General features: G+C 50.3%; 1 protein-coding gene across 3 annotated transcripts in view; it reads right to left on the bottom strand.

Annotated features, from left to right (window-relative positions):
• phykpl (5-phosphohydroxy-L-lysine phospho-lyase) overlaps window positions 1-26357 on the bottom strand; it is a 116304-nt gene that overhangs the window by 27329 nt on the left and 62618 nt on the right. For all 3 annotated transcript variants that reach the window (XM_038795756.1, XM_038795755.1, XM_038795757.1), the window contains exons 3-8: window positions 19794-19953; window positions 18676-18750; window positions 18111-18198; window positions 17899-18015; window positions 16538-16620; window positions 5282-5507 (exon numbers count right to left, since the gene is read on the bottom strand). In XM_038795756.1, coding sequence (XP_038651684.1) covers window positions 5282-5507; window positions 16538-16620; window positions 17899-18015; window positions 18111-18198; window positions 18676-18750; window positions 19794-19953 — 749 coding nt within the window. The remainder of the gene's footprint in view (window positions 1-5281; window positions 5508-16537; window positions 16621-17898; window positions 18016-18110; window positions 18199-18675; window positions 18751-19793; window positions 19954-26357) is intronic.

Below are 26357 nucleotides of genomic sequence, written 5' to 3'. Positions count from 1 at the left end.
GCCTTTAGTGTTGGGTGGGGTTACTGGGTTATGGGGATAGGGTGGAGGTGTTGGTAGGGTGCTCTTTCCAAGAGCCGGTGCTGACTCAATGGGCTGAATGGCCTCCTTCTGCACTGTAAATTCTATGATACATCAGTTAGTTACAGTTTTGATTGTGCCTTAACAAGCATGTAGGCTAAACACAGGGAATAAACTCTATTGGCAGTTTACTCTTGTTAAACTCTATTGGCAGCTTACTCTTGTTCTGAAGATGTCTGTCATGATGAATATTAATTATCCTCAGCAGTGACTTTGGCACATAGTGAAGATGCTTTGTGTTAAATCAGAGACAATAAATGAGTCTGAGGACGCAGAGGATATGATTTCCCAGGTTACATTGGTTTATAAAAAGCAATCATTCATTAGTAGGAGATACCTTTTATATTAAGATTTAACAAAAAAAGAATCGAGAGATGCATAAATTTTAATGGGGAGAGGATGCTAATTTACTGGAAAGTGATTAGGATTAATGGCCATGGACAATTTCCTCTTCCGAACTAAGGATGCTGAGGACAACTATAGCAGATTAATTCACTCAACATCAGCTTTTGTGAAAATATGAGGTTTTCTAGTCTGTGTGGCTCAGCTAACTGGTGCATTCAAGAGGAATAGTGGATCAGACCCTTCAATTGAAATTTGATTAATTAAGTAGAATTTCTCATTCAGAGTTGCTTGAAAAACATTTAATCATAAAAACCATTAGAAAATAACAAATCTGCGATGCCTTTCTATAATTATCAGTTAGACCATAAGACATTGGAGCAGAAGTAGGCCATTTGGCCCATCGAGTCTGCTCTGCCATTCAATGTGATGGTGACTGATTTGATATGATAATCGTCAACAATTTCTGCCTTATCCCCATAAACCCTTGATTCCCTGAAGGATTAAAATCTGCCTATCCCAACCTTGAACATACTTAATGACCCAGCCTCTACGGCTCCCTGTGCTAAAGAATTCCACAGATTCATTGACTTCTGAGAGAAGAAATTCCTCCTCATCTCTGTCTTAAATGGGTGACCCCTTAGACTGAGATTATGCCATCTGGTCTTAGACTATCCCACAAGGAGAACCAACCTCTCAACATCTACTCCGTCAAGTTCCCAAAGAATCTGATATGTCTCAATAAGGTCGCCTCTCATTCTTCTAAACACCAATGAGTACAGGCTCAATTTACTCAACCTCTCCTCATAAGAAAATCCCTCCATTCCCCCAATCAACCTAGTGAACCTTCTCTGGACTTCCTCCACTTCCAGTATATGTTAGATAAGGGAGCCAAATCTGTCCACAGTATTCCAGGTCTGGTCGAACAAATGCCTTGTATTGTTTTAGCAAGACCTCCCTATTTTTATACTCCATTCCCTCTGAAATAAATGCCAGCATTCCGTTTGTCTTCCCATTTACCTGCTGAACTTGCATGCTAGCTTTTTGTGATTTATACGCGAGGATCCCCAAATCCCTCTTAAATAATATTCAACTCCTTTATTCCTCATACCAAAGAACATAACTTCACATTTTCCTACATTATCTTCCATCTGCCAAGTTTTTGCTCGCTCACCTAACCAGCCTATATCTCCCTGTAGACTCTTTGTGCCTTCCCACCTACTTTTGTGTCATTTACACATTTGGCAATAGTACATTGACTTCCCTCGTCTAAATCATTAATATATATTGTAAACAATTGTGGCCCCAGCAAAGATCCTTGTAGCACTAATTACAGGTTGCCTTACTGGAAATGTCCCTCTTATCCCAACCCTATGTCTTCTATTTGTTAGCCAATCCTCTATCCATGCTAATATGCTAGCACCAACACCATGGGCTTTTATCTTATTAAGTAGCATTTTGTGCAGTACCTTTTTGAATACTTTTTGGAAATCCAAATATATTATATCTACTAGTTCTCCTTTATCTATCCTGCTCCTTATCACCTCAAAGAATTCAAATACATTTGTCAGGCATGATTTCCCTTTCACAAATCCATGCTGACTCTGCTTGATGCTCTGCCATCTTTTATAATAGACTAACATTTTCCCAACAATATATGTTAAGCTAACAGTTCCTTGTTTTTGTCTCCCTCCCTTTTTGAATTACATTGGCAGTTTTGTAATCTGTAGAATCTACAGAATCCCTACAGTGCAGAAGGAGGCCATTCAGCTCATCAAGTTTGCACCGACCCTCCAAAAGAGCACTCTACCGAGGTCCACTCTCCTGCCCTATCCGCATAACACTGTGCATTGGTTATGGCCAATCCACCTAACTTGCACAACTTTGCACCAGGAGGAGACCCATGCAGACACAGGGAGAACGTGCAAACTCCACACAGTCACCCGAGGTTGGAATCGAACCTGGGTCCCTGGCACCGTGAGGCAGCATTGCTAATCACTGTGCTACCATGCTGCCCTAGATACTCTGGAACTTGAGAATTTAAGGGTTCTTGGAAAATTACTACCAGTGCATTCACTATCTCTATAGCTACTTCCTTTAGTATCCTGGGATGCAAAATATCAGCTCAAGGGGATCTATCAGCCTTTCGGCTCATTTCTTTTGCCTAGTACTTTTTCTCTAATGATAGTTAATGTATTTGTTTCCTCCCCACCTTTTGCCCCTTGATTATTTATAATTTTTGGAATTTTATTAGTGTCTTACACCATAAAGACTGTCTTACAACACCAGGTTAAAGTCCAACAGGTTTATTTGGAATTACCAGCTTTCAGAGCGTAGCACCTTCATCACCTGAGGAAGGAGCTACACTCCAAAACCTGGTGATTTCAAACAAACCTGTTGGACTTTAACCTGGTGTTGTAAGACGTCTTACTGTGCCCACCCCAGTCCAACGCCGGCATCTCCAAACCATCAAGACTGATGTAGAGGGCAGATTTTCCACAAACCCATGTTTTGTGGTGGCGGAGATGGCCCACCATTGGCTGACACTGGGATCTTCTGGTCCACACATGGTCAACGGGGTTTCCCGTTGAATGCACCTCTCACCACCAGGAAACGCGCGGCGGGAGTGTGCAATCGGCTGGACCAAAGAAGCCCAATGGCGTGAACGGCCAGGACATTCTGGCCAGTGTATTTATTTAACTCCTCTGCCATTTTGCTAGTTCATATTTTTATTTCCCCAGTCTCATTCTCTAAGCGTCCTATGTTCATTTTAGCCTCACTCTTCCTTGTCATATATTTAAAGAAGCTCTTACATTTTTATATCACTTGCTAATTTACCCTCAGAGATTATCTTCTTCCACTTCATTATTTTTTTGGTCACCTTCTGTTGACTTTTAAAACTTTCTTAATCCGCTGCCTTACCACTAATCTTGACTGCATTGCATGTTTTTTTATTTCCGTGGAATACATCGTTAACTTACTTGGTTAACCATGGTTGATTTTCCCCTTCCTATAACCCTTCTTCCTCACTGGGAGATATCTTTCTTGTGAGTCATTAACTATTTTCATTAACGTTTGCCATTGCTGATCAATCATCTGTTCTGCTAAACTCCTTTCCCAGTGCACACCAACCAGCTCTGCCCTCATTCCTTTGCCGTTACCCTTATTTACATTTAGCACAGTTGTTTCTGACTCACTCTCAAACCGAATACTAAATTCTACCATGTTATGGTCACTTTTTCCTGCAGGATTTTTTACTGTGCGATTGTTTATTAAACCTGCCTCATAACATGTCACCCGATCCATAATAGCCTGATCCCTGGTTGAGTCCACCATATTGTTCTAGGAAACTGTCCCGAATGCACTCTATGAATTCTTCCTCATGGCTACCTCTGCCAATTTGATTTTCTCAAAACATGAAGATTCAAGTCACCCATGATTAATATACTGTCTTTTTTACATGCTCCTCAAGTCACAAATACTGCAGGTGGGTTTCCCTGGATCGCAATGTTATCTAGGAACTTGCACATGCAGCCGCCTTGACACATCACGTGTTCTGCCATCTTAATGTGTTTTAAATAATTACTTAATTAAATTATGTACTTATTTATGGCACTTTCGTACATTTTAGCAAATAACCACCAAGTTGTGCACTGTTTTAAATGCACTCAGTTTGCTTCTCTTATGTTAACTAATCTATTTTAGGCTACTTGTATCAACGTATTATATTAGGCCCAAACTTTCCCTTATTCTCGACACAGGTTTTTCACACGCTGCTCCTTACACCAAGCACTTGCCAGCCAATTGACTTACCAGTTTCCTGTGGCCTCAAGTTGTCTTTTTGTTCTCCCACTGCTGCCTCATAGCAGCTGAAATACTCACCAAATGCTCCTTTATTCCTGCAGTAGGGAGAGGCCACTTTCTGAAGGATGAAAAAGTTAGAAAGCAAAAAGCAAAAGAGCACCCCTTTTCCCTCTGTATCAAATTACCACTTTGCTCCTAATTCCCAAATGTACTCACTCTGACTGTGTCTCACTCAGGTGCTGTCTCCTCTCTGACTGCTCATGCAACCACTTACTCATTGTGTACATAGGGGCAGCACGGTAGCATGGTGGTTAGCATAAATGCTTTACAGCTCCAGGGTCCCAGGTTCGATTCCCGGCTGGGTCACTGTCTGTACGGAGTCTGCACGTCCTCCCCGTGTGTGCGTGGGTTTCCTCCGGGTGCTCCGGTTTCCTCCCACAGTCCAAAGATGTGCAGGTTAGGTGGATTGGCCATGCTAAATTGCCCGTAGTGTCCTAAAAAGTAAGGTTAAGGGGGGGGTTGTTGGGTTACGGGTATAGGGTGGATACGTGGGTTTGGGTAGGGTGATCATTGCTCGGCACAACATGAAGGGCCTGTTCTGTGCTGTACTGTTCTATGTTCTATGTACTTAAAACAGTCCCGTTCTTATATCGAGCTGAGTCACTGTAACTTCCTGCCACAGCAAGCAACACCTATTTGGCCTATTCAGGCAAAGGGGTTTCAGGTGATTGACAATTAATTTAAAACTTTCTTTTGCTGATTTCTTGAATTTGCAACAAGCTACAGTCATTTTTACTGTTTTTTTAATCCCATCTTTAAAGTTACAAAGCCAATGTGCAGAGTGGACAGGGCAAACCCTTAATCAATTTCATTGTTTGCTCCAAAAACCAATTGAAATTCAAGTTGAAGACAATTCGTGGTCTCCATAAGAGAGACATACAAGATCCAAGCTGACAAGAAAAGGCATGGCACCTCGGGCTTCATCTGATGCTTGATCTTAGCCAAAAGGCCGAGAAATGATACACAGCTATAGTCATAACTATTGGTTCCAACTTACTGTGTTGAAATGCTCCACTCCAGTTGCAGAAAATGCATCTGCAATTTCTTTGGTTGTAGCCACACAGGCTAATGGATGCCCATTTCCAATAGGTTTTCCCATAGTTACAATGTCGGGTAAAAAATCATCTCCTTGTAGTTGGAATGCCCAGAAGTGTTTTCCCACTCTTCCAAATCCAACTTGGATTTCATCAGCAACAAATAATCCCCCTACTTTGTGAATATGTCTGCAAATGACAGTAGAATATAAAGTTGTTAGCATTAGATTATCATTCCCCTTCTCCTTGCCCCCCCCCCCCCCCCCCGGTTTGCAAAACATATCTTGCAGCATTTGGGATCTTAAATGTTTTCATTGTAATAAAGTTGGACACACAAAGTTGCAGTGTTTGTAGCTTAAGAAAAGTACTGGGAAGAAAGATTCATTAAAACAGGATAAGCCAGTGGTAAAATAAACTATGGTTGAAGAGGTGTAAAAGAATGTACAACCTGTTCAGAGGTTGGTTGATAAGCAGGTACCAGATCTTTTAAAAGATTTTATTTGTGAAGGTAAGGTTTACCTGTGTGTACAGGTGGAGTAGGTAAGGCGGTTAAGATCTTAAGGTATACAGGAGCAAGTCAATCTTTAATGGTGAGAGATAAAGAGATATGTAGTTTGGAAGGAATATTGCCAGAAAAGGTGAAAATATGTGGAATTCGTGGTGAAAGGAGTAGTGTGCCACTATGTAAGATAGTGTTAGAGAGTCCAATGAAAGGTGAAGTGGTGGTAGGGATAATAGAGAAATGACCCTTTTCAGGGGTACAGTTTACCCTGGGTAATGATATAACTGGATTATAGGTGGGAGTGATGCCTACTGTGGTTGCAAAGCCAACTGAGGTGTTGCAAGAACCATATGCTGGGGCGTTTCCGGATTGTGTAGTAACAAGACCACAAAGCCACAGATTGAGACAGGACATCAAGGAGTAAAGATACAGAGACTGAGGTTCAGTTATCAGAAACAATCTTTGACCAGATGGTTGATAAGGAATAAGTGCAGGTGAAGGATGAAGCGGATATCTTTAGTTCAGGAAAGTTGGCTGAATCACAGCAGAAAGATTCAGAAATAAGGCAGTCTTTTCAGAAAAACTGCACAGAAGTAGAATCTGAGTGTCAACTGGAGTGGTATTACATCAGAAATAATGTATTAAGGGCAGCACGTTGGTGGCACAGTGGTTAGCACTGCTGCCTCACGCTGGCGAGGTCCCAGGTTCACTCACGGCCCTGTCCATGTGGAGTTTGCACATTCTCCCTGTATCTGTGTGGGTCTCACTCCCATAACCCAAAATATATGTAGGGTAGGTGGACTGGCCATGCTAAATTGCTCCTTAAAAATAAACTTTAGGGAGCGATTAACTAGTTCTGATGAGTTGACTAGAAAGCATTTAAAATTATCACAGCATGTGATGAAAAAAGAGGTTATAAGAAAACAAAAATTCGTAGTTTTGTTAGTGGCAGATTAGTATTATTACCAGTGGTAGCTGAACCATTAAAAGCAAGATTTTAAGTTCGCCTTGAGAGGGTCACTGTTAGGGTTCCCCAGAGGTGGCAACCGTTCGTCAACTTCTTCGTGAAAATTAATCGTCAACAGAAGGGGTGGGGTGAGTTTAGCTTAGAGTAGGGGGTTAATAAAGGTGGGATCTGTGAGGGAGGGTGACGGCTTTGGCACTATGTGTATAGTTTCATGTACATTGTTTATTTTGTTGTTACAATACCAAAAACACCTCAATAAAATGTTTATTAAATAAAAAGCAAGATTTTGTGCGCCGTATCAAGTTGAAAGGAAATTGAATGAGGTGAATTATTTCATAAAAAGGCCAGATGGAGGGTGCGGTAGTCACCACTGTTGTATATATATATCGCATATGATATATTGTATTACGGTAAGACTCCTGTACTACAGGTACTGGGGTAGATCCCTGCCTGCTGGCTGCCCAGTAGGCGGAGTATAAATGTGTGGGCTCTCCAAGCTGCAGCCATTTCGGTGCAGCTGCGGGAGGTTACACATTTCTGCGTAATAAAGCCTCGATTACTCTCTACTCTCGTCTCGTCGTAATTGATAGTGCATCAATTTATTACGCAGAGATTTCACAACGATGGATCTCCGCATCAAACCTGATCGCCTGCAGCTGCACCCTCAAGCAGACAACGCCAAGTCGGCCTTCGCCCACTGGCTAGCTTGCTTTGAAGCATACATCGGATCTGCGACAGAACCACCCTCAGAGGCACAGAAGCTCCAGATCCGATATCTTTCCCCTCATCCGGGACGGGCCTACCTACGCTGAGGCCATGGCGCTACTGAAGGAGAACTACACTCAGCAGACCAACAAAATCTACGCCAGGCACCTCCTGTCCACACGGCATCAACTTCCCGGTGAGTCTGTGGAAGATTTCTGGCGTGCCCTGCATGCCCTGGTGAGGGACTGTGATTGCCAGGCCATTTCGGCCGTTGAACATTCAGAACTCCTGATTAGAGACGCTTTCGTTACGGGCATAGGGTCAGCGTACATCCGCCAGCGCCTCTTAGAAGGGGCGACCCTCGACCTCGCGGCGACCCAGAAATTCGAGCTGGTGAGCTGGTTTAGCTCACTGGGCTAAATCGCTGGCTTTCAAAGCAGACCAAGCAGGCCAGCAGCACGGTTCGATTCCCGTACCAGCCTCCCCGGACAGGCGCCGGAATGTGGCGACTAGGGGCTTTTCACAGTAACTTCATTGAAGCCTACTCGTGACAACAAACAATTTTCATTTCAATTCGCGATCTCACTCACAGTCGCCTTCCGCAATGCCCAGGCACACGGCCCCGCATGGCCCCCCCCTCCTGGACATCATGGACCCCGCCAGCGAACACCCCATCATGGACCCCACCAGGAACCGCCCCCAGCCAACCCCAAGCCTGCGCCGCACGGCAGCCAACCAACCCCGGGGAACCCAAGTGCTACTTCTGCGGACAGACAAAATACCCCCGGCAGCGCTGCCCGGCACGGAGCGTGCTCTGCAAGGCCTGCGGGAAGGACATTTCGCTGTTGTGTGTCAGGCTCGCTCGATTGCCGCTATTGTCCCTGCACCCACCCATGTGCGACCTGTGGGCGCCACCATCTTCCTTGCCTCAGACCACGTGCGGCCCGTGGGCGCCGCCATCTTCCGCGCCTCAGACCACGTGCAGCCCGTGGGCGCCGCCATCTTCCGCGCCTCAAACCACGTACGGCCCGTGGGCGGCGCCATCTTCCTTGCCTCAAACCACGTACGGCCTATGGGTGCCGCCATTTTGCTTGCCTCAGGACACGTGCGGCCCGTGGATGCTGCCATCTTCCCTACCCCAGGACCCCTGCTCGTCAGGCACCTCATCGGGCTGCTCAGCGCCTGCAACCGCCACCGACCAGCCAGGGGCCTTCCAACACCAGCCGCGTCTCGCTTCCATCACGATCGACCAGTCCTGACCGCACAACCTCGCGACCGCGTCGACGACAGTGAAGGTCGATGGGCACAAGACATCATGCCTTCTGGACTCCGGGAGCACTGAGAGCTTCATCCATCCCGATACCTTAAGGTGCTGCTCCTTCACGGTACACCCCATTAACCAGAAAATCTCCCTGGCCTCCGGATCCCACTCCGTGGAGATCCAGGGGTACTGCACCGCCACCCTCACCATCCAGGGTGTAGAGTTCAGCGGCTTCCGGCTCTACGTCCTCCCCAACCTCTGCGCTGCCTTGCTACTCGGCCTGGACTTCCAGAGCAACTTCCAGAGCCTAACCCTGAAATTTGGCGGGCCCCTACCACCCCTTACTGTATGCGGTCTCACAATCCTTCAGGTCGACCCGCCTTCTCTGTTTCCAAACCTCACCCCTGATTGCAAACCCGTCGCCACCAGGAGCAAATGGTACAGAGCCCAGGACAGGACCTTCTTCAGGTCTGAGGTCCAGCGGCTGCTACGGGAAGGTATTATCGAGGCCAGCAACAGCCCCTGAAGTGCACAAGTGGTAGTTGTGAAAACTGGGGAGAAAAACAGGATGGTCGTTGACTACAGTCAGACCATCAATCGGTACACGCAGCTCGACGCGTACCCCCTCCCAGGCATATCTGATATGGTCAATCAGATTGCGCAGTACCGGGTCTTCTCGACAGGGGACCTGAAATCTGCCTACCACCAGCTCCCCATTCGCAAAGGCAGACCGCCCATACACCGCGTTTGAAGCGGACGGCCGCCTTTACCACTTCCTTAGGGTTCCCTTCGGCGTCACTAACGGTGTCTCGGTCTTCCAACGGGAGGTGGACCGAATGGTTGACCGGTACGGACTGCGGACCACTTTCCCGTACCTGGATAACGTCACCATCTGTGGCCACGACCAGCAGGACCACGACGCTAACCTTTCCAAATTCCTCCACACCGCCAAACTCCGCAACCTAACCGACAACAAGGAGAAGTGCATGTTCAGCACTAACCGATTAGCCATCCTCGGCTATGTGGTTCAAAATGGAGTTCTAGGGCCCGACCCGATCGCATGCGCACCCTCATGGAACTCCCCCTTCCCCACTGCCCCAAGGCCCTCAAACGATGCATGGGATTCTTCTCGTACTACGCCCAGTGGGTCCCTAACTGTGCGGACAAGGCCCGCCCACTAATTCACTCCATCGTTTTCCTACTGACGGCCTAGGCTCACCAGGCCTTCAACCGTATCAAGGCCGACATCACCAAGGCCACGATGCACGCTGTCAACGAGACGCTCCCCTTCCAAGTGGAGAGCGATGCATCAGACGTCGCTCTGGCCACCACCCTCAACCAGGCAGGCAGGCCCGTGGCATTCTTTTCACGCACCCTCCATGCCTCCGAAATTTGGCACTCCTCTGCCGAGAAGGGGGTCCAAGCCATAGTAGAAGATGTGCGACATTGGAGGCATTACCTGGCCGGCAGGAGATTCACTCTCCTCACTGACCAACGGTCGGTTGCCTTCATGTTCAACACAACAGCGAGCGGGGCAAGATCAAAAATGATAAGCTCTTGAGGTGGAGAATCGAGCTCTCCACCTACAATTACGAGATTTTGTATCGCCCCGGTAAGCTCAACGAGCCCCCCCGACAGACAATCTCTGTCACCCAGGGGCCACCTGGTTGTTTTCACTTCATAAAGGTCCACAATCTGCCCTACTCCATCGAGGAAGTCAGCACTGTCACCAGAGACTGCCAGGTCTGAACGGAGTGTAAACCGCACTTCTACCAGCCAGACCGAGCGCGCCTGGTGAAGGCCTCCCGCCCCTTTGAACGTCTCAGCGTGGATTTCAAAGGGCCCCTCCCCTCCACCGACCGAAACACGTACTTCCTGAACGTGGTCGGTGAATACTCCAGATTCCCCATCGTCGAGAGGGGGGTGCGGGCAGGGGAAGTGGGAAGGTGAAGACAAAAGCCTTCAGTTTGGACCTTCAGGCTGCATGGGTGTTGCAGTGCTGCCCTCCTCGGTGTGGGGTTGGAGGTGTGTCACTCACAGGGAGGAACCCAGATGGGCTGGGCAACCTCAAGGTCTCCTGGGTGGAAGGCTGCAGGCTGCACTCTTCCCTATGGGTGCCGGGGGCCTCTGGGCTCCTCCGTGGGACAGAGGGACAGGCGGAGTGAGATCCAGAAGTCCCGCCGACCTCTGGCCTGCACCATACAGTTGAAGCCCTGCATCATGGAGCTCATGCCTTCAGCAGTGGAGCTCATGACCTGAACAATGGAGCGGACATCCCCGCCATGGAGTGCACGTCCTGCATCAAGATCGCCACTGCAGATGCCATCCTCACAATGTTGGCCTATGTAGGAGTGATGCCATCATCTCCTTGGACAGTAGGCAATGAGACTCCTCCAGTCAGCCTTGTAGCCTGATGAGGGATGCTGTCATCCCTTCCTGATACTTGCACCTACATTTGTAGCTCCAGCTGCTCTGGGATGACCAAACCGAGGGGTATGTCTGAGCCTAGAGCTCAGCTGAGTTCTGGACTCTGTCACCCCTCTGAGTGCTGTGGATCTTCAGCAGTGAGGTGCTCATCAGTGAGTGACCCGGAAGCCTGCGTACTAGTTAATCCCACCAAGGTGTGAGTATCTGTGTTGGTGGAGTATGCTGGAGGCAGCCGTGATGCCTCCTCGATGCTTCTCTCTGGGATGTCTCCCTCGGAGCTGCTCACGTCTGTGGTGTCCAGAAGGGGCAGCACGGTAGCACAGTGGTTAGCACAGTTGCTTCACAGCTCCAGAGTCCCAGGTTCGATTCCCGGCTTGGGTCATTGTCTGCACGTTCTCCCCGTATCTGTGTGGGTTTCCTCCCACAGTCCAAAGATGTGCAGGTTAGGTGGATTGGCCATGATAAATTGCCCTTAGTGTCCAAAAAAACAGGTTAGATGGGGTTACGGGGATAGGGCGGAGGTGTGGGCTTAGGTAGGGATTGTGCAGACTCGATGGGCCGAATGGCTTCCTTCTGCATTGTAAATTCTATGAAATCTATAATGGAACGAGTATGGTCTAGACAGGTTGACTAATTGACCTGCAAGGGAAGCAAGATGGAATTAGTGCATCACAGGGGCAGATGGGAAAAAGTTAACTCATGTGAGGCTTGCACTATGGCTGCACGTGTTGGGGGTTTTCACTTTTGTCACTTGCTCCCACCTCGCCCTCTGCACAGGTGCGGTCCTGCTTCTCGCTGGCCAGCTCAAGGGCTCTCTCCTCAAAGGACATTAGTGTTTTCAGCTCAGGCATGACTCCGGCAGGCTGTACCCACTCACGCTTTGTTGTGCTCGAGTTTGTCCTGCAATGAGACAGGTGGGGATAGTATAGGTGGGACTCTTGACAGGTCAGATGAAATCTGGCATGCCGTGAGAGGACTGTGAGATAGAGCACTGCAGAGGTGTGATGGGTGTGTTAGGGGGTGCAGTGGGAGGCATGAGGAGGCAGACCTACCCTGGCTGCACAAAGAAGGTCATTCATCTTCTTCCGGCACTGTAGCCCTGTCCTCTTATGGAGCAGGCTGGCGCTCACTATGGTGGCCACAGTCTCTGAGGCGGGTTTGGTGACCTTGCCAGCTGGACCTCTGGCCGCCCACGGGTAGAGGATGTCATGCCTCTGCTCAACGCCATCCAGGAGTTTGGTGAGTGCCCCCTCCATCCTGGCAGCCACCCCAATCCCCCACCCCACCGACTGGACTCGGAACACGTGCTGGGGAGGTGTTTAAAAGGAACACCCCACTGATTACAGAGATTCAGTTTTCCCAGGATGAGCAAATCAGAGGTAAGGAAGCACGAGCACTGTGTGAAACATGTGGAAGATGTTGAATGTATTGTGAGCTTTCCCGCTGTCGGCACTGACGGGATTCTTCCCGGTTTTCACCCTGATTTTTCGACAGTGTGTCATTCTTTAAAAAAAAATAAATTTAGAGTACCCAATTCATTTTATCCAATTAAGGGGCAATTTAGTGTGGCCAATCCACCTACCCTGCACATCTTTGGGTTGTGTGGGCGAAACCCACTCAAACTTGGGGAGAATGTGCAAACTCCACACGGACAGTGACCCAGGGCCGGGATCGAACCTGGGACCTCGGCGCCGTGAGACTGCAGTGCTAACCACTGCGCCACCGTCCTGCCCTCAGTGTGTCATTCTTGGCGAGAAAGTCCCGTTGGCCCTGGTGGCAGAATCTGGTTCACAAATTTCAGGCACTTAGAATAATTATTTTTCCCCACATGACAAAAGCTGTGTCTGTGGCATGAAGCGGCTGATTCACCCGCCCTGCGGGTCATTTGACCAATTCATCAAGGAGGCCACAGCGTTTAAACTGCTCCACAGCACTTGCTCTCAGTCAAGCCAGCAGGATGGCAGCGAGGAATTCAGCTCCTCGATTTACGGAACGGACCCTCAGCTGTTTGCTGGATGCCGTGAAGGAGAGGCGGCCTACAATCTACCCCCGGGCTGGCCTACAATCTACCCCCCGGGCTGGCCTACAATCTACCCCCGGGCTGGCCTACAATCTACCCCGGGCAGGCCTACAATCTACCCCCGGGTTGGCCTACAATCTACCCCGGGCTGGCCTACAATCTACTCCCGGGCTGGCCTATAATCTACTCCCTGGCTGGCCTACAAACTACCCCCGGGCTGGCCTACAAACTACCCCCGGGCTGGCCTACAATCTACCCCCGGGCTGGCCTACAAACTACCCCCGGGCTGGCCTACAATCTACCCCCGGGCTGGCCTACAATCTACCCCAGGGCTGGCCTACAATCTACCCCCGGGCTGGCCTACAATCTACCCCCGGGCAGGCCTACAATCTACCCCCAGGCTGGCCTACAATCTATCCCCAGGCTGGCCTACAATCTACCCCCGGGCAGGCCTACAATCTACCCCCGGGCTGGCCTACAATCTACCCCCGGGCTGGCCTACAATCTACCCCCGGGCAGGCCTACAATCTACCCCCGGGCAGGCCTACAATCTACCCCCGGGCAGGCCTACAATCTACCCCCGGGCAGGCCTACAATCTACCCCCGGGCAGTCTTATAATCTACCCCCATGCTGGCCTACAATCTACCCCCCGGGGTGGCCTACAATCTACCCCCAGGCAGGCCTACAAGCTACCCCCGGGCTGGCCTACAATCTACCCCTGGGCAGGCCTACAATTTACCCCCGTGCAGGCCTAAAATCTACCCCCGGGCAGGCCTACAATCTACCCCCGGGCAGGCCTACAATCTACCCCCAGGCCGGCCTACAATCTACCCCCCGGGCAGGCCTACAATCTACCCCCCGGGCAGGCCTACAATCTACCCCCGGGCAGGCCTACAATCTACCCCCGGGCAGGCCTACAATCTACCCCCGGGCAGGCCTACAATCTACCCCCGGGCAGGCCTACAATCTACCCCCGGCTGGCCTACAATCTACCGCCGGACTGGCGGGAGGCCCTCCAGCAAGGTGTTGAATCCACCAGAGAGACAGTGGAAACGCTGGTCAGTGCTTGACCAAGAGACCGGGGGTGCAATGCCGCAATAAGATGAACGACCTACTCGGTTCCAGCAGGGTACGTGCTCCCTGTCTGCTCTCTGCATTCCACCTTGCCGTCACCCTTCGGAATATCACCCCGCTCCCACATGCTGCCACCTATCAGAGCTCCAACACGCGACCTCCCACCAGCATCCTCAAACCCCCAATGACACTCCTCACCCCCACTTGGCCTCCATCCTCTGGATCCTCAGCAGACTCTTCCTCCACGGACATGTGTCACTTCTTGAGGTCATCTTCATGAAGATTGTTGCCCTGCTGCAGTGCAAGATTACATTGGGGTTAACAGACCACCCCAAAGCGGGAGACCCTCCGTGGGCTGGAGGGCCCCACCGGATTGGTCGAGGCAGCGGAAGCACACCTTCAGGAGGCTGATGCACTGCTCTATGACAGATCGGGTGGCACGGAGAGCCTCGTTGTATCGAGCCTCTGGTACAGTCTCTGGCCTCCGCACTGATGTCGTCAGCCAAGAATCAGAGAATCGGTTCAGTGCAGAAGGAGGCCATTCAACCCATTGAGTCTGCACCGACCCTCTGAAATAGCAGCCTATCTAGACACACTCCACCCTATCTGGTGGTCACACACCTGCTTTACATGGAGGGTGTGGAACCCCTTCCGGTTTATGGAGGGGACTCCCTGATGCCACTCGGTGCGAAGAGTTGCATGGATACAGTCGATCACCCCGGACCTGTGGCAGACTAACTTCTCATCTTGCTGGGCCTGGTCCAGGTTGAAAGGAATAAAGTCCAAAGCCCCTGCATAGAATTCATCCATCACTTCGCAAATGCATTAATGGGCTGATGCCACACATGTCACCCGTGGAGCCCTGGAACGACCCTGTTGTGTAGAAATTGAGGTTGACATGATCTTTATGGCCACAGGAAGCAGGTATCCTCCGCCATTTCATGGCACCAAGTCGACACGGTTATGGCACAGGTACCGCACAGACTGCCTGGTGAGGCAGAGTCTCCCATGGCACATGTTGTCTGACAGCTACATGAAGGACACTCAGGCCCTGTACACCCTCTGTCTTCTTCTGCGCCTTTGTGCCCCCTGTGTATTTGGTACGGCCTCCAGCAACTGAGCCTGCCCTGCGCCCCCTGATTGTGTCACTGGGGAGGGCCCGGGAACATCACATTCCAAAATCTTGCTGGCGCAAATCCTGTTTTTGGCCCCTCGCAAGGGTCTAGCGGCCATGACGGGGTTTGCGCCTGCGGCTAATGGGCCCGGTAAATCCTGCCCTCCAGCTCAGAATCTTTCTCACACAGAGGTGCAGAAGGCCACAACCAATATCATTGCTAACAAACTGTTGGGTAGCAGTAAAAAAGATTTATTCAGACAACCCTCCCCTCACTTCAAATCCTTACAGCAGCCAAAAATAAGGTTGTACTTTTTAAAAAAAGAACCTGCTTTTTCAAACACAAAACTGAATTGAGACATTTTATTATTCTTTAAAAAAAATTCCAATTAAGGGGCAATTTAGCGTGGCCAATCCACCTACTCTGTAAATCTTTGGGTTGTGGGGGTGAGACCCACACAGACACAGGGAGAATGTGCAATGTGCAAACTCCAAACGGACAGTGACCCGGGGCCACATTAATGAATAACTCTGTTAGATAAAACTACTTTTACTTTGTCTTCCCTTCCCAGTATTTTCCATGTTTGGGTCTCACGGTAACTATGAGGGAAGACACCTCTGTCTTGTTCTGTTTAGATCCTAATGAAGTACACAAGGGCATCTTGTTGTTCATTTTCTTTCCCTTCCTGTAGAAAGCTTTGGCTTCGTGGAAGTGCTTCAAAGCTGAGCTTGACATCTCAATGCTGTGAGTGCAGAGTTTACTGTAAATATAGAATTATACGACTTGCTTAATTTTAAAATTGCAACAATGTCTTGTGTGCTGTGGTCCTGCTTATGGAGACTGGATTGAGCTCGTATGAAGTATAGGACATATCCCCAATAGCTGAAAGGGTGAACCAGATAGAGTGAGCTGTCCATTTGCTGGCAATGTTATAAAAAGCTCCCTTACATCTGAAAGGGCAGACTCTTCCCAAAGTATGAGAATTTTGGACCACCCACCAGAATCATCTCAGATATCAGGACTAAATTAATCCAAAATTGGTTAGAAAACGCGTAACAGTGACCAAAATAAAATTAGTTCATTGTAATATAATTAAGAAAGAATGGTGAGATGCACACATTTAGATAAAGTGATATGTAATACATACTCTGCAACCTTCTGGAAATATCCTACAGGTGGGATTATATGACCGCCAACACTTGGTAATGATTCAGCAAAAAACGCAGCAATCTGGGGATTGAGGAAGTTTTTTTAAAAACTGTAATTCCACACTGCTTTTTAATGTATGAAAATATAAGCCAGATACCTGGGGCTGGATTTTCCGACCCCTCGCTGGGTCGGAGAATCGCCGGGGGGGGGGGGGGGCGGCGTGAATCCCGCCCCCGCCGTCTCCCGAAGTCTCCGGCACCAGAGATTCGGCGGGGCGGGAATCGCGCCGCGCCTGTCGGTGGACCCCTCTCCGACGATTCTCCAGCGCGCGATGGACTGAAGTCCTGCTGCTGAAATGCCAGTCCTGCTGGCGGGAATCAAAACATCTCCCTTACTGATGGGATTGGCAGCGCGGGCGGGCTCCGGGGTCCTGGGGGAGGGGGGGGGGGGGCGCGGGGCGATCTGGCCCTGGGGGGTGCCCCCACGGTGGCCTGGCCCGCGATCGGGGCCCACCGATCGGCGGGCGGGCCTGTGCCGTGGGGGCACTCTTTTCCTTCCGCGTTGGCCATAGCCTTCACGATGGCGGACGCGGAAGTGACCTCCTCCCCTGCGCATGCGCGGGGATGACGTTAGCAGCCGTTGATGCTCTGGTGCATGCGCGGATTTCTGCTGGCCCGCGAAGTCCCTTCAGCCCGGCTGGCGTGGCGGCAAAGGCCTTTCCTGCCGGCCGGCGGGGCACCAACCACTCCAGCGCGGGCCTAGCCCCTCGAGGTTAGGGCTTGGCCCCTAAAGGTGCGGAGAAATCCGAACCCTTGGGGAGGCCCGACCCCGGAGTGGTTCACGCCACTCCATCCTGCCGGGACCCCATGCTCCACCGGGTAGGGGAGAATCCCGGCTCTGAATTCAAGATATATAGTGCTGTATTTGCACTTAGGCCGAAATCCACAACTTTCCAACCTCCCCAATGGCTCATGGCTCATTGGTCTGCACTGAGCCAATGAAACAGCAAAGATTCAACCAGTGTACATTGGGTTGTACAACTGATGCCACTGCTTACGGCCAGACTTTTGAAGACGGCTCACTATCCATTCACTTCTGCTGGAAAATGGGTGTGAAAATCTGTATACCCAGCGACAGTGAAGGAATGGCGATATATTTCCAAGTCAGGATGGTGAGTGACTTGGAGGGGAACCTCCAGGTGGTGGGTGTCCCCAGGTATCTACTGCTCTTGTCCTTCTCTAGATGATGGCGGTTGGAAGGTGATAATAATCAGCCTTCATATTCCTGACCCCTAGAATTTCCATTCTGGATAGTTTTCCTTAGTCATATGACACAACATTATCTTTCCATGGTACTGACCTTACGATTTTTCTTTTGTACTTCATCAATCACAGTTTTCACTTCATTTGCGTAGGCCAAGGCTGGATCAGGATGATCCTCCCTGAACATTCCCCGGTATGTATCAGGAATAGGTACCTGTCCAGAAAGTAATATGTGGTTTAACTGAAAGGAAGGTCACAAAATTAATGGTTTAACAAGTATTGCAGTTTAATTACTAGACTTCAACATACCACATGAACCCAATCCTTTTGAGGTCTTAGACTCCGGAATTTATAAGGACTGATATCTATCAATAAATTAAGGTGTCCATGGTAGGCACTTTGAATACAAAGAAAGTAATTACATAGTCAGTCACATGCACATCACATTAGAGTAGAACTGCAATTGAATGCAATATGGACTTAAATATTCGAATTATCATCTTAAACCTAATGCTGCTGGGCAGCATGGCGGCGCAGTGGTTAGCGCTGCTGCCTCACGGCGCCGAGGTCCCAGGTTCGATCCCGGCTCTGGGTCACTGTCCGTGTGGAGTTTGCACATTCTCCCCGTGTTTGCGTGGGTTTCGCCCCCACAACCCAAAGATGTGCAAGGTAGGTGGATTGGCCACGCTAAATTGTCCCTTAATTGGAAAAGATGAATTGGGTACTCAAAACCGAATGCTACTTCATGCCACGCAACACAAGCAGGATACCATTCAAAAGACAACTGGTTCACATTGAAAACTTACTAAAGAAAACATATACATGGAAATTTATATTAGCACATAATTTCACAAAGTTTTGTAAGTTAACTTACTGGTCTACAACAACAATGTCTTCGTGTTGGGTATATTGTTGAGCTAGTCTGAGAGCAAGATCATTTGCCTCTGAACTGTAATGTGGTTAAGAAAAGAAAACACACGTCATTTTTTTAGTTTAAACTTTCTGCATGAACAATTTGAACATAAAATCTGAATTCCAGTTACATTAGTACGCAACAGATCAACAATTTTACAATCATTATACATAGAGAATTTAAAGAAAATGCTCATTGCGAGGCTCATTGATAAAGTAACTTTTCTTCATTTTGCAGTTGTTACATTACATTTGATATACATATTGGGCAGAATCTTCTTAAATGCCGGGAGACCCTGCTCCCGGGATCTGAGATTAAACACGATCTTGCAAGATGTTACGATATAAATCTCGCCCATTGTGGGTGGGATCACTTTTTTGCAAATCTGCATAATTAGAGCGAGTCAGCTATTCTCCCGTTAATGTGCAGTTTCACGAGGTACTTGAGGCTTTGGCAATCATCCCTTTTGCTTTGGAAACCTTGGGTGAGCGCTGTTCAGCATTGGTCCAAACAACGGAGACCAGACGGAACGGCACTGGTGGGGTTCTCCCAGGGGATCGGAGGCCCCCAGCTGCATGCCCTTTGGAGAGTGTGGTCCCCTGGCATGGCTAGTGCCACCTGGGCACCCTGGCAGTGCCAGCCTGGGGGGGGTGGTGGGGACCCGTCTATAATGTATTCAGGCTGGCGGGTTGCTTCAGGGGCCTCGGAGCTTCCCAGTGTACAAAACGTGGCTGCGTGTTCCCCACTGAGGCTCCTTATACCACGCGGGTTGCGTTGTATAGCCCTGTGTTTCTCATGTGGCTAAAGGTGCTTGCCTACAAGACTTTGTTCCCAATTAGTTAAATCGCGCCCTGAGAAATATTTTGGTCAAATTGCGCCCTTAGTCTCCCAGTCCAGATCACAGTGACAAACTAAGTTTTATTTCAATTATCTTAATCACAAGGTTAAATGAAAGAAAAACTGAATTTAAAAGCACCCAGAATTCATAAGCATTGAACTCTATTATTATATGAAATGATTGAAAATATTACAAATCAAGGAAAACATACATTTAACAAAGTAAAAGAAATATATTTTACCCAGAGTTCACAAAATAGAAAACCGATAGGTTCTGTGGTAATGTCTCCGATAACTTCTTTGCATAATGGACTATATTGTCATGTAGAAACCGTGCATTTGTGTTCAATTTTGCCATTTGCGTACATCCAGCTTTCACAACATCTGGGTGACAATGTCCAACTATAAAAGGGAAAATAGATTTATAGGCAGGTGGACTGTTCCGCATGCAGCTTCATACTTTAAGATAAAAGACAATGAGCGGGATTTTCTGCTTCAACTTTACTGTTCCGCCCGTAAAGATCCCCGCAGCAGGTGAGACAGGAATATCCCTCCTGGTGTCGCATCTAAGGAAACTTGCAGCCATTAAATCCAATTAAGCAGACTTCTGGTGGCGACCATGTGGTGATCAGTCACACACAGGGTAGCTCCTGTTTGAAGCTCTCGGTTTTGACACTATCTGCCCGATTAATGGATTAATTGGTCAGAAAGTTTTGTTTTGGGGAGTGAATTGTCCTCTGAAGCAGGTTATTAGACATGACAGAAGCCGAATAAGGCGACGGTGTTGGAGATGGAGGGTCTGTGTGGCACGGTTGGAGAACACGAGGTGGAGGGGGTGGGGGCATCATTGCTGTCCACCCCATTGCCAATGGAGCAATTGGCGGGATTGTTTAAAGGAGAACTTTGGCAGCATGGGCTAGAGATGCAGGAGGACAGGTTGAAGGCGACTAAGGGTGTGCCATGCCATGGAATGGGTGGAGAAGCTCCTGGAGTTGCAAGGTGCCATGATTCAAGAGGTGGAAATGGCGGTCACAGACCACAGTGATCAAATTGAGGAATTTGAGGCAGAGATGACGATGCTGGGTGTGGTCTGCCAGGAGCTGAAAACAAGGCTGGATGACCAGGAGAATCAGTCCAAGCGGCCAGAATATACGCATTGTGGGCCTGCCGGAGGGGATGGAAGGAACCAGTGCTGTGGCTTATGTGTCAAAGATGTTGGTGAAGCTGGTGGATGAGGGGGTCTGTGAGAAAGGAGGTAGCTCGGCCATATCGATCGTTAAGGCAGAGGCCGAGAGCAAGGGAACCACCGAGGGCGGTGATAGTGAGAATGCACCGATTCCAGGTGAATGAGTAGATCTTGGAAGTGGGCGAGGACGATGAGAGACTGTATTTGGAAGGGCCAGCATATCTGACTATACCAAGACAATGGTGCTGACCTGGCCAAGCAGTGGGCTGTCTTCAATTGGGCCAAGGCAGTACTCTTCCAAAATAAGGTCCGGTTTGGCGTGATGTACCCGACCAAACTTTGGGAAACTTTTAAAGGGAAGGAGGACTATTTTACATCACCTGAAGAGGTCCAAAAGAGTATGGTTTGGGGGAGGGTTGATTGGGGGAATGTCTTCCAATGTTTTGGGTTTTTTGAAATGTGTGTATAATATTTACCAATTTTTTTTTGATTGTCACATAGATTGTCTTGTTAATATTTTACAATGGTTGGGGTAGGGAAGGGTCAGAATCTCAGGTGTCTCTCTCCTGTTAGTTCGGGGACAGGAACAATCTAGGTGGGGGTTTGGGTCGAGGGCGGGATTCCGGTGAAGGAGGTGGTGGGAGAGAAGGGCAATTTGGGCGAAGGCCATTGTTTCAGTTTTCAGGTGGGAGTTGTGACACTTGCAAGCATGCTGGTGAATGGAAGCAATATGGAGTGGGTAGCTGAGGGGATGTGGTGAGTGGAGGTGTGATTGGCTGGGGAGGAAGGGGGATTTGGGGAGGAGGGTGCTGATGATACAGGTGGGTCAGATAGTTTATTGGCAAAGGCAGGGCAGAGGGAGGTGAGTTTACACATTCTCTCCGTGTTTGCGTGGGTTTTGCCCCCACAACCCAAAGATGCGCAGGTTTAAGTGGATTGGCCACACTAAATTGCCCCTTAATTGGAACAAATGAATTGGGTACACTAAATTTATAAAAAAGAAAAAAGAGAAAGGAAAATGGGAGTAGAGATGGTTTTGTGATGGATTGGGATGGCAGATTTAAATTGGGGATGGTCAGTAACCCCCGGTGAGGACAGTGACTTGGAATGAATGGGAGTTGAATGGGCCGGTGAAGTGTTCTCGGGTATTTGCGCATTTAAAATGTTTGAAAGCGGAGGTGTTGCTCCTTTATGAGACACACCTGCAGATTAAGGATCAGATGAGTTTGCAAAAGGGATGGGAGGTTCAGACATTCGTTCGGCATTTAAGTCCAGGTCAAGAGGGCTCGCCATTCTATTAAGAGGGTGACACTTATGATGGCTAGGGAGGTGTGGGACCCGGCCCGGAGTGGTGTGGGGGGGGGGGGGTCAGTTTATAATGGTCAGTGGGGTGCTGGAGGGGATCACGGCAATGCTACTAAATATCTATGTGTTTAATTGGGGTGACGGGGAATTTGTTAAGTGGATGGTGACAGACATCCCGGATCTGGATGCACATATGTTAATAATTGGTGGTGATTGGAGCCCAGGGACAATGATTAGGTCGGGGATTGGCGAAGAAGTAGGGGAGTTTATGGAACAAATGGGGGGGGGGGGGCGGGAAACGGATCCTTGGAGGTTTAGGCATCCGGATGGGAGGGAGGGAGTTTTTGTACTTTTCCCATGAGCAGCGTGTTTACTCCGTATATTTATTTGGTGGCCAACTCGATTCTCCCGGGTTGGTGGGGTGAAATTTGGTGCGATTGTGGTTTTGGACAATGTGCTGCAGTTTATGGATGTGAGGTTGGGTGTGGGCCAATCACGGGGACGCCCGTGGAGGATGGACTCGGCGCTGCAGACAGATTAAACATTTTGTGGAAGATGACTTCAGTGATTAAGGAACATACAGAGTTCAATCAAGATGAGGAGGTCTCACCCTCCGTGTTTTGGGAGGTGTTGAAGGCAGTGGTATGGGGGGGGAAGTGATTGCATATAAGGTTCATAAGATGGGACTTCCGGTAGTGGCCATGTCCGATTAGGTCGCATACACCGCAGCTCCTGCTGGGATCGGGGTTTTGGGCCTTTAAACGGGGCAGCATCGGCACTTAGAAGGTGAATACCAGCATGGGAAAGGACCCTGGAGAGGTTCCCCTCACTGCTGAATGGAGGGAACCAGGAATGGGGCCGTTAAACGAGCGATTGCGGGGAAGAGAGCGGAGTGGGTCCGGGAGGACAAAATGGCGGCCGGCGCGGACCATGAAGCGTGGGCCCAGTGGTCAAGAGAGCAGCAAGACTTTCTGAGGAGCTGCTTCACAGAGCTGAAGATGGAGATACTGGCCCCTATCAAGGCCTCCATGGAAAAGATGGTGGAGATTCAGAAGGTACAGGAGAAGGCAATCAAAGAGGTGGAGAGGAAGGTATCCGAGAATGAGGACAAGATCCTGGGCCTGGCGGTCAGGGTGGAAGCGCACGAGGCCCAACACACGAGATGGCAGGAGAAACTGGATGACCTCAAATATAGGTCTCGGAGTCACAACTTGCGGATCCTGGGCCTCCCTGAAGATGTGGAGGGGGCGGACGCGAGCACGTATGTGACTACAATGCTGGGCACGCTGATGGGCACGGGGGCCTTCCTGCGGCCCTTGGGAGTCCTTGCGAGGAAACCGAGGGCGAACAAAACACTGAGGGCGATGGCGATAAGGTTCCACCGCTTCACAGACAGGGAGCATGTCCTGCGTTGGGCAAAGAAGGTGCGGAGCAGTAAATGGGAGAACGGCGAGATTCACATATAACTGGACTTGGGAGCTGACCTGGAGAGGAGGCGTGCGGGTTTCAACCGGGCTAAGGCGGTCCTCCACAGCAATGGGGTTAAGTTTGGGCTCCTGCATCCGGCGAGACTTTGGGTAACGTACCAGGACAGGCACCACTATTTTGATAGGCCGGACGAGGCGTGGACATTCATTAAGCACGAAAAGCTGGACTTGAACTAAGGGGCAGCTGTACGTGGATGAAACGCGTTGGCGGGGATGTGTAACCGGGTGTTGGCCTGGTGTAAGTGTGTTAGTAGAATTTAAGTTTGTTTACTTTTCTTTTCCTGTTTTTTGTTTCAGGGGGCGGGGTAACGCCCGGGTTGTGTTGTCCGGTGCACGGGTAGGATCCGGATGGCACTTGCCCTCTTACCCTGTGGGGGAGGTGGGGGGGGGGGGGGGGGGGGGTGGTTGGGGGCCCGAAGGAGGAGACAATAGTAAGGTTGGAGATAGAGGTCGGAGCGGCCAGGGTCAGCATGGGTCAGCTGACTTATGGAAGCGCAATGGGGGGGAAATCAAGCTAAGGGTTGGGGGGGGGGGGGTTGGGATTGGGGGGTTGGGATTGGGGGGCTGGGGGGGGGAAGGGGTGCTGCTATGCTGACTGAAGGGGAGCCAACTGTTGGGGATAGATGGAGAGTTGGGTTGGGTTGGGGGGCCTCCGGCTGGAGGGCTGGAGCGAGCGGGGGGGGACGTGGGCACGTGGCTGGCCAAAAAAGGGAGATGGCTAGTCGGCGGGGGGGGGGTGCCCCCCCCATCCAGACTGATCACGTGGAATGTGAGGGGTCTGAACTGGCCGGTCAAAAGGTCCCGCGTGTTCTCACATTTAAAGGGGTTGAAGGCAGACGTGGCCATGCTGCAGGAGACGCACTTAAAGCTTGTTGACCAAGCGAGGTTAGAAGGGGATGGGTGGGCCAGGTGTTCCACTCGGGGCTAGACTCAAAGACCAGAGGGGTGGCAATTCTGGTTAGTAAACGGGTGGCGTTTGAGGCAGGGAGCATCGTGAGGGACAAGGGGGGCAGGTACATTATGGTGAGTGGCAAGCTGCAAGGGGTCCGGGTGGTGTTAGTGAACATGTATGCCCCGAACTGCGATGATGCGGAATTCATGAGGCGCATGATGGGTAAAATCCTGGACTTGGAGTCAAGTAACTTGATCATGGTGGGGGGTGGGGGGGGGGGAGAGAGACTTTAAGACGGTCTTGGATCCGGCGCTAGACCAGTCTAAGTCCAGGTCGGGAAAGAGACCGGCGGCGGCCAGGCCCCTGTGGGAGTTCATGGACCAGATGGGGGGCGTGGACCCGTGGAGATTCGCGCGGCCAAGGGCGAAGGAATTCTCCTTTTTCTCTCACAGCCATAAAGTCTACTCGCAGATTGACTTTTTTGTGTTGAGCAGGACGTTAATCCCGAGGGTGGAGGGGGTTGAGCATTCGGCCATTGCGGACTCGGACCATGCCCCGCACTGGGTGGACCTGAGACTGGGGGCGGAGCGGGGTCAGCGCCCTCTCTGGAGACCGGATGTGGGGCTGCTGGCGGATGAAAAGATATCTGGGCGGATAAGGAGGAGCATCCAAAACTATGTGATCATGAACAACACGGGGGGGGGGGGGGGGGGGGGGGGGGCAACAGCAGCAGTGGTTTGGGAGGCTATGAAGGCGGTCATCAGAGGGGAGTTAATCTCTATTAGGTCCCACAGAGAGAAGAGGGAGAGGGCGGAGATGGAGAGGCTGGTGGTAGAGATGCTTAGGGTAGACAGGAAGTACGCAGAGGCCCCCGAGGGGGGGCTGCTAAAGGAGCGCCGGAGATTACAGGCGGAGTTTGATTTGTTGACCACGGGGAAGGCGGAGGCGCTGTTGAGGAAAGTGAAAGGGGCAGTCTATGAGTATGGGGAGAAAGCAAGTAGGATGCTGGTGCACCAACTTCGCAGGAGAGAGGCGGCCAGGGAGATCGGGGAGTGAGGGATAAGGAGGGTAATACGGTGTTGAGCCCAGAAAGGATCAATGAAGTCTTCAAGGAGTTCTATGGGAAGCTGTACGAGTTGGAACCGCCGAGGGAAGGGGAAGGGATGAAGCAATTTATGGATCGATATAGGTTCCCAAGGGTCGACAAGGATCGGGTGGAGGGACTGGGGGGCCCGATTGAGCTGGAGGAGATAGTTAAGGGACTGGCAAGTATGCAGTCGGGCAAGGCCCTGGGTCCGGACGGCTTTCCTGTAGAATTTTATAATAAGTTCTCGGAGCTGCCCCCTCGAAGGATACAGGACAGGGATGTGTCTGGCATCTGGGTAGGAGAGGGGAAGGTGTCGGACATATACCAGGAGATACATGAGGCGGAGGAAGCCTCAGTGCAGGAGCTGAAGGGCAAGTGGGAGGAGGGGCTCGGTGAGGTGCTAGATGAGGGCCTGTGGGCTGATGCCCTGGGCAGGGTGAATTCATCCGCATCATGTGCCAGGCTCAGTTTAATTCAGTTTCAGGTTGTGCACCAGGCTCACATGACGACGGCGAGAATGAGCAAGTTCTTTGGGGTGAAGGACGGAGAGAGAGGGCGAGACTTCAGTAAAGAGCGCGGAGAGAGAGGGCGAGACTTCAGTAAAGAGCGCGGAGAGAGAGGGCGAGACTTCAGTAAAGAGCGCGGAGAGAGAGGGCGAGACTTCAGTAAAGAGTGCGGAGAGAGAGGGTGAGACTTCAGTAAAGAGTGCGGAGAGAGAGGGCGAGACTTCAGTAAAGAGCGCGGAGATAGAGAGGGCGAGACTTCAGTAAAGAGCGCGGAGGAGAGAGGGGCGAGACTTCAGTAAAGAGCACGGGGAGGGGAGAGAGAGGGCGAGACTTCAGTAAAGAG

The sequence above is a fragment of the Scyliorhinus canicula genome, chromosome 4 (assembly GCF_902713615.1).
Source record: "Scyliorhinus canicula chromosome 4, sScyCan1.1, whole genome shotgun sequence".
Taxonomy (NCBI): domain Eukaryota; kingdom Metazoa; phylum Chordata; class Chondrichthyes; order Carcharhiniformes; family Scyliorhinidae; genus Scyliorhinus; species Scyliorhinus canicula.
This window is presented reverse-complemented; position numbering and strand designations above follow the sequence as displayed.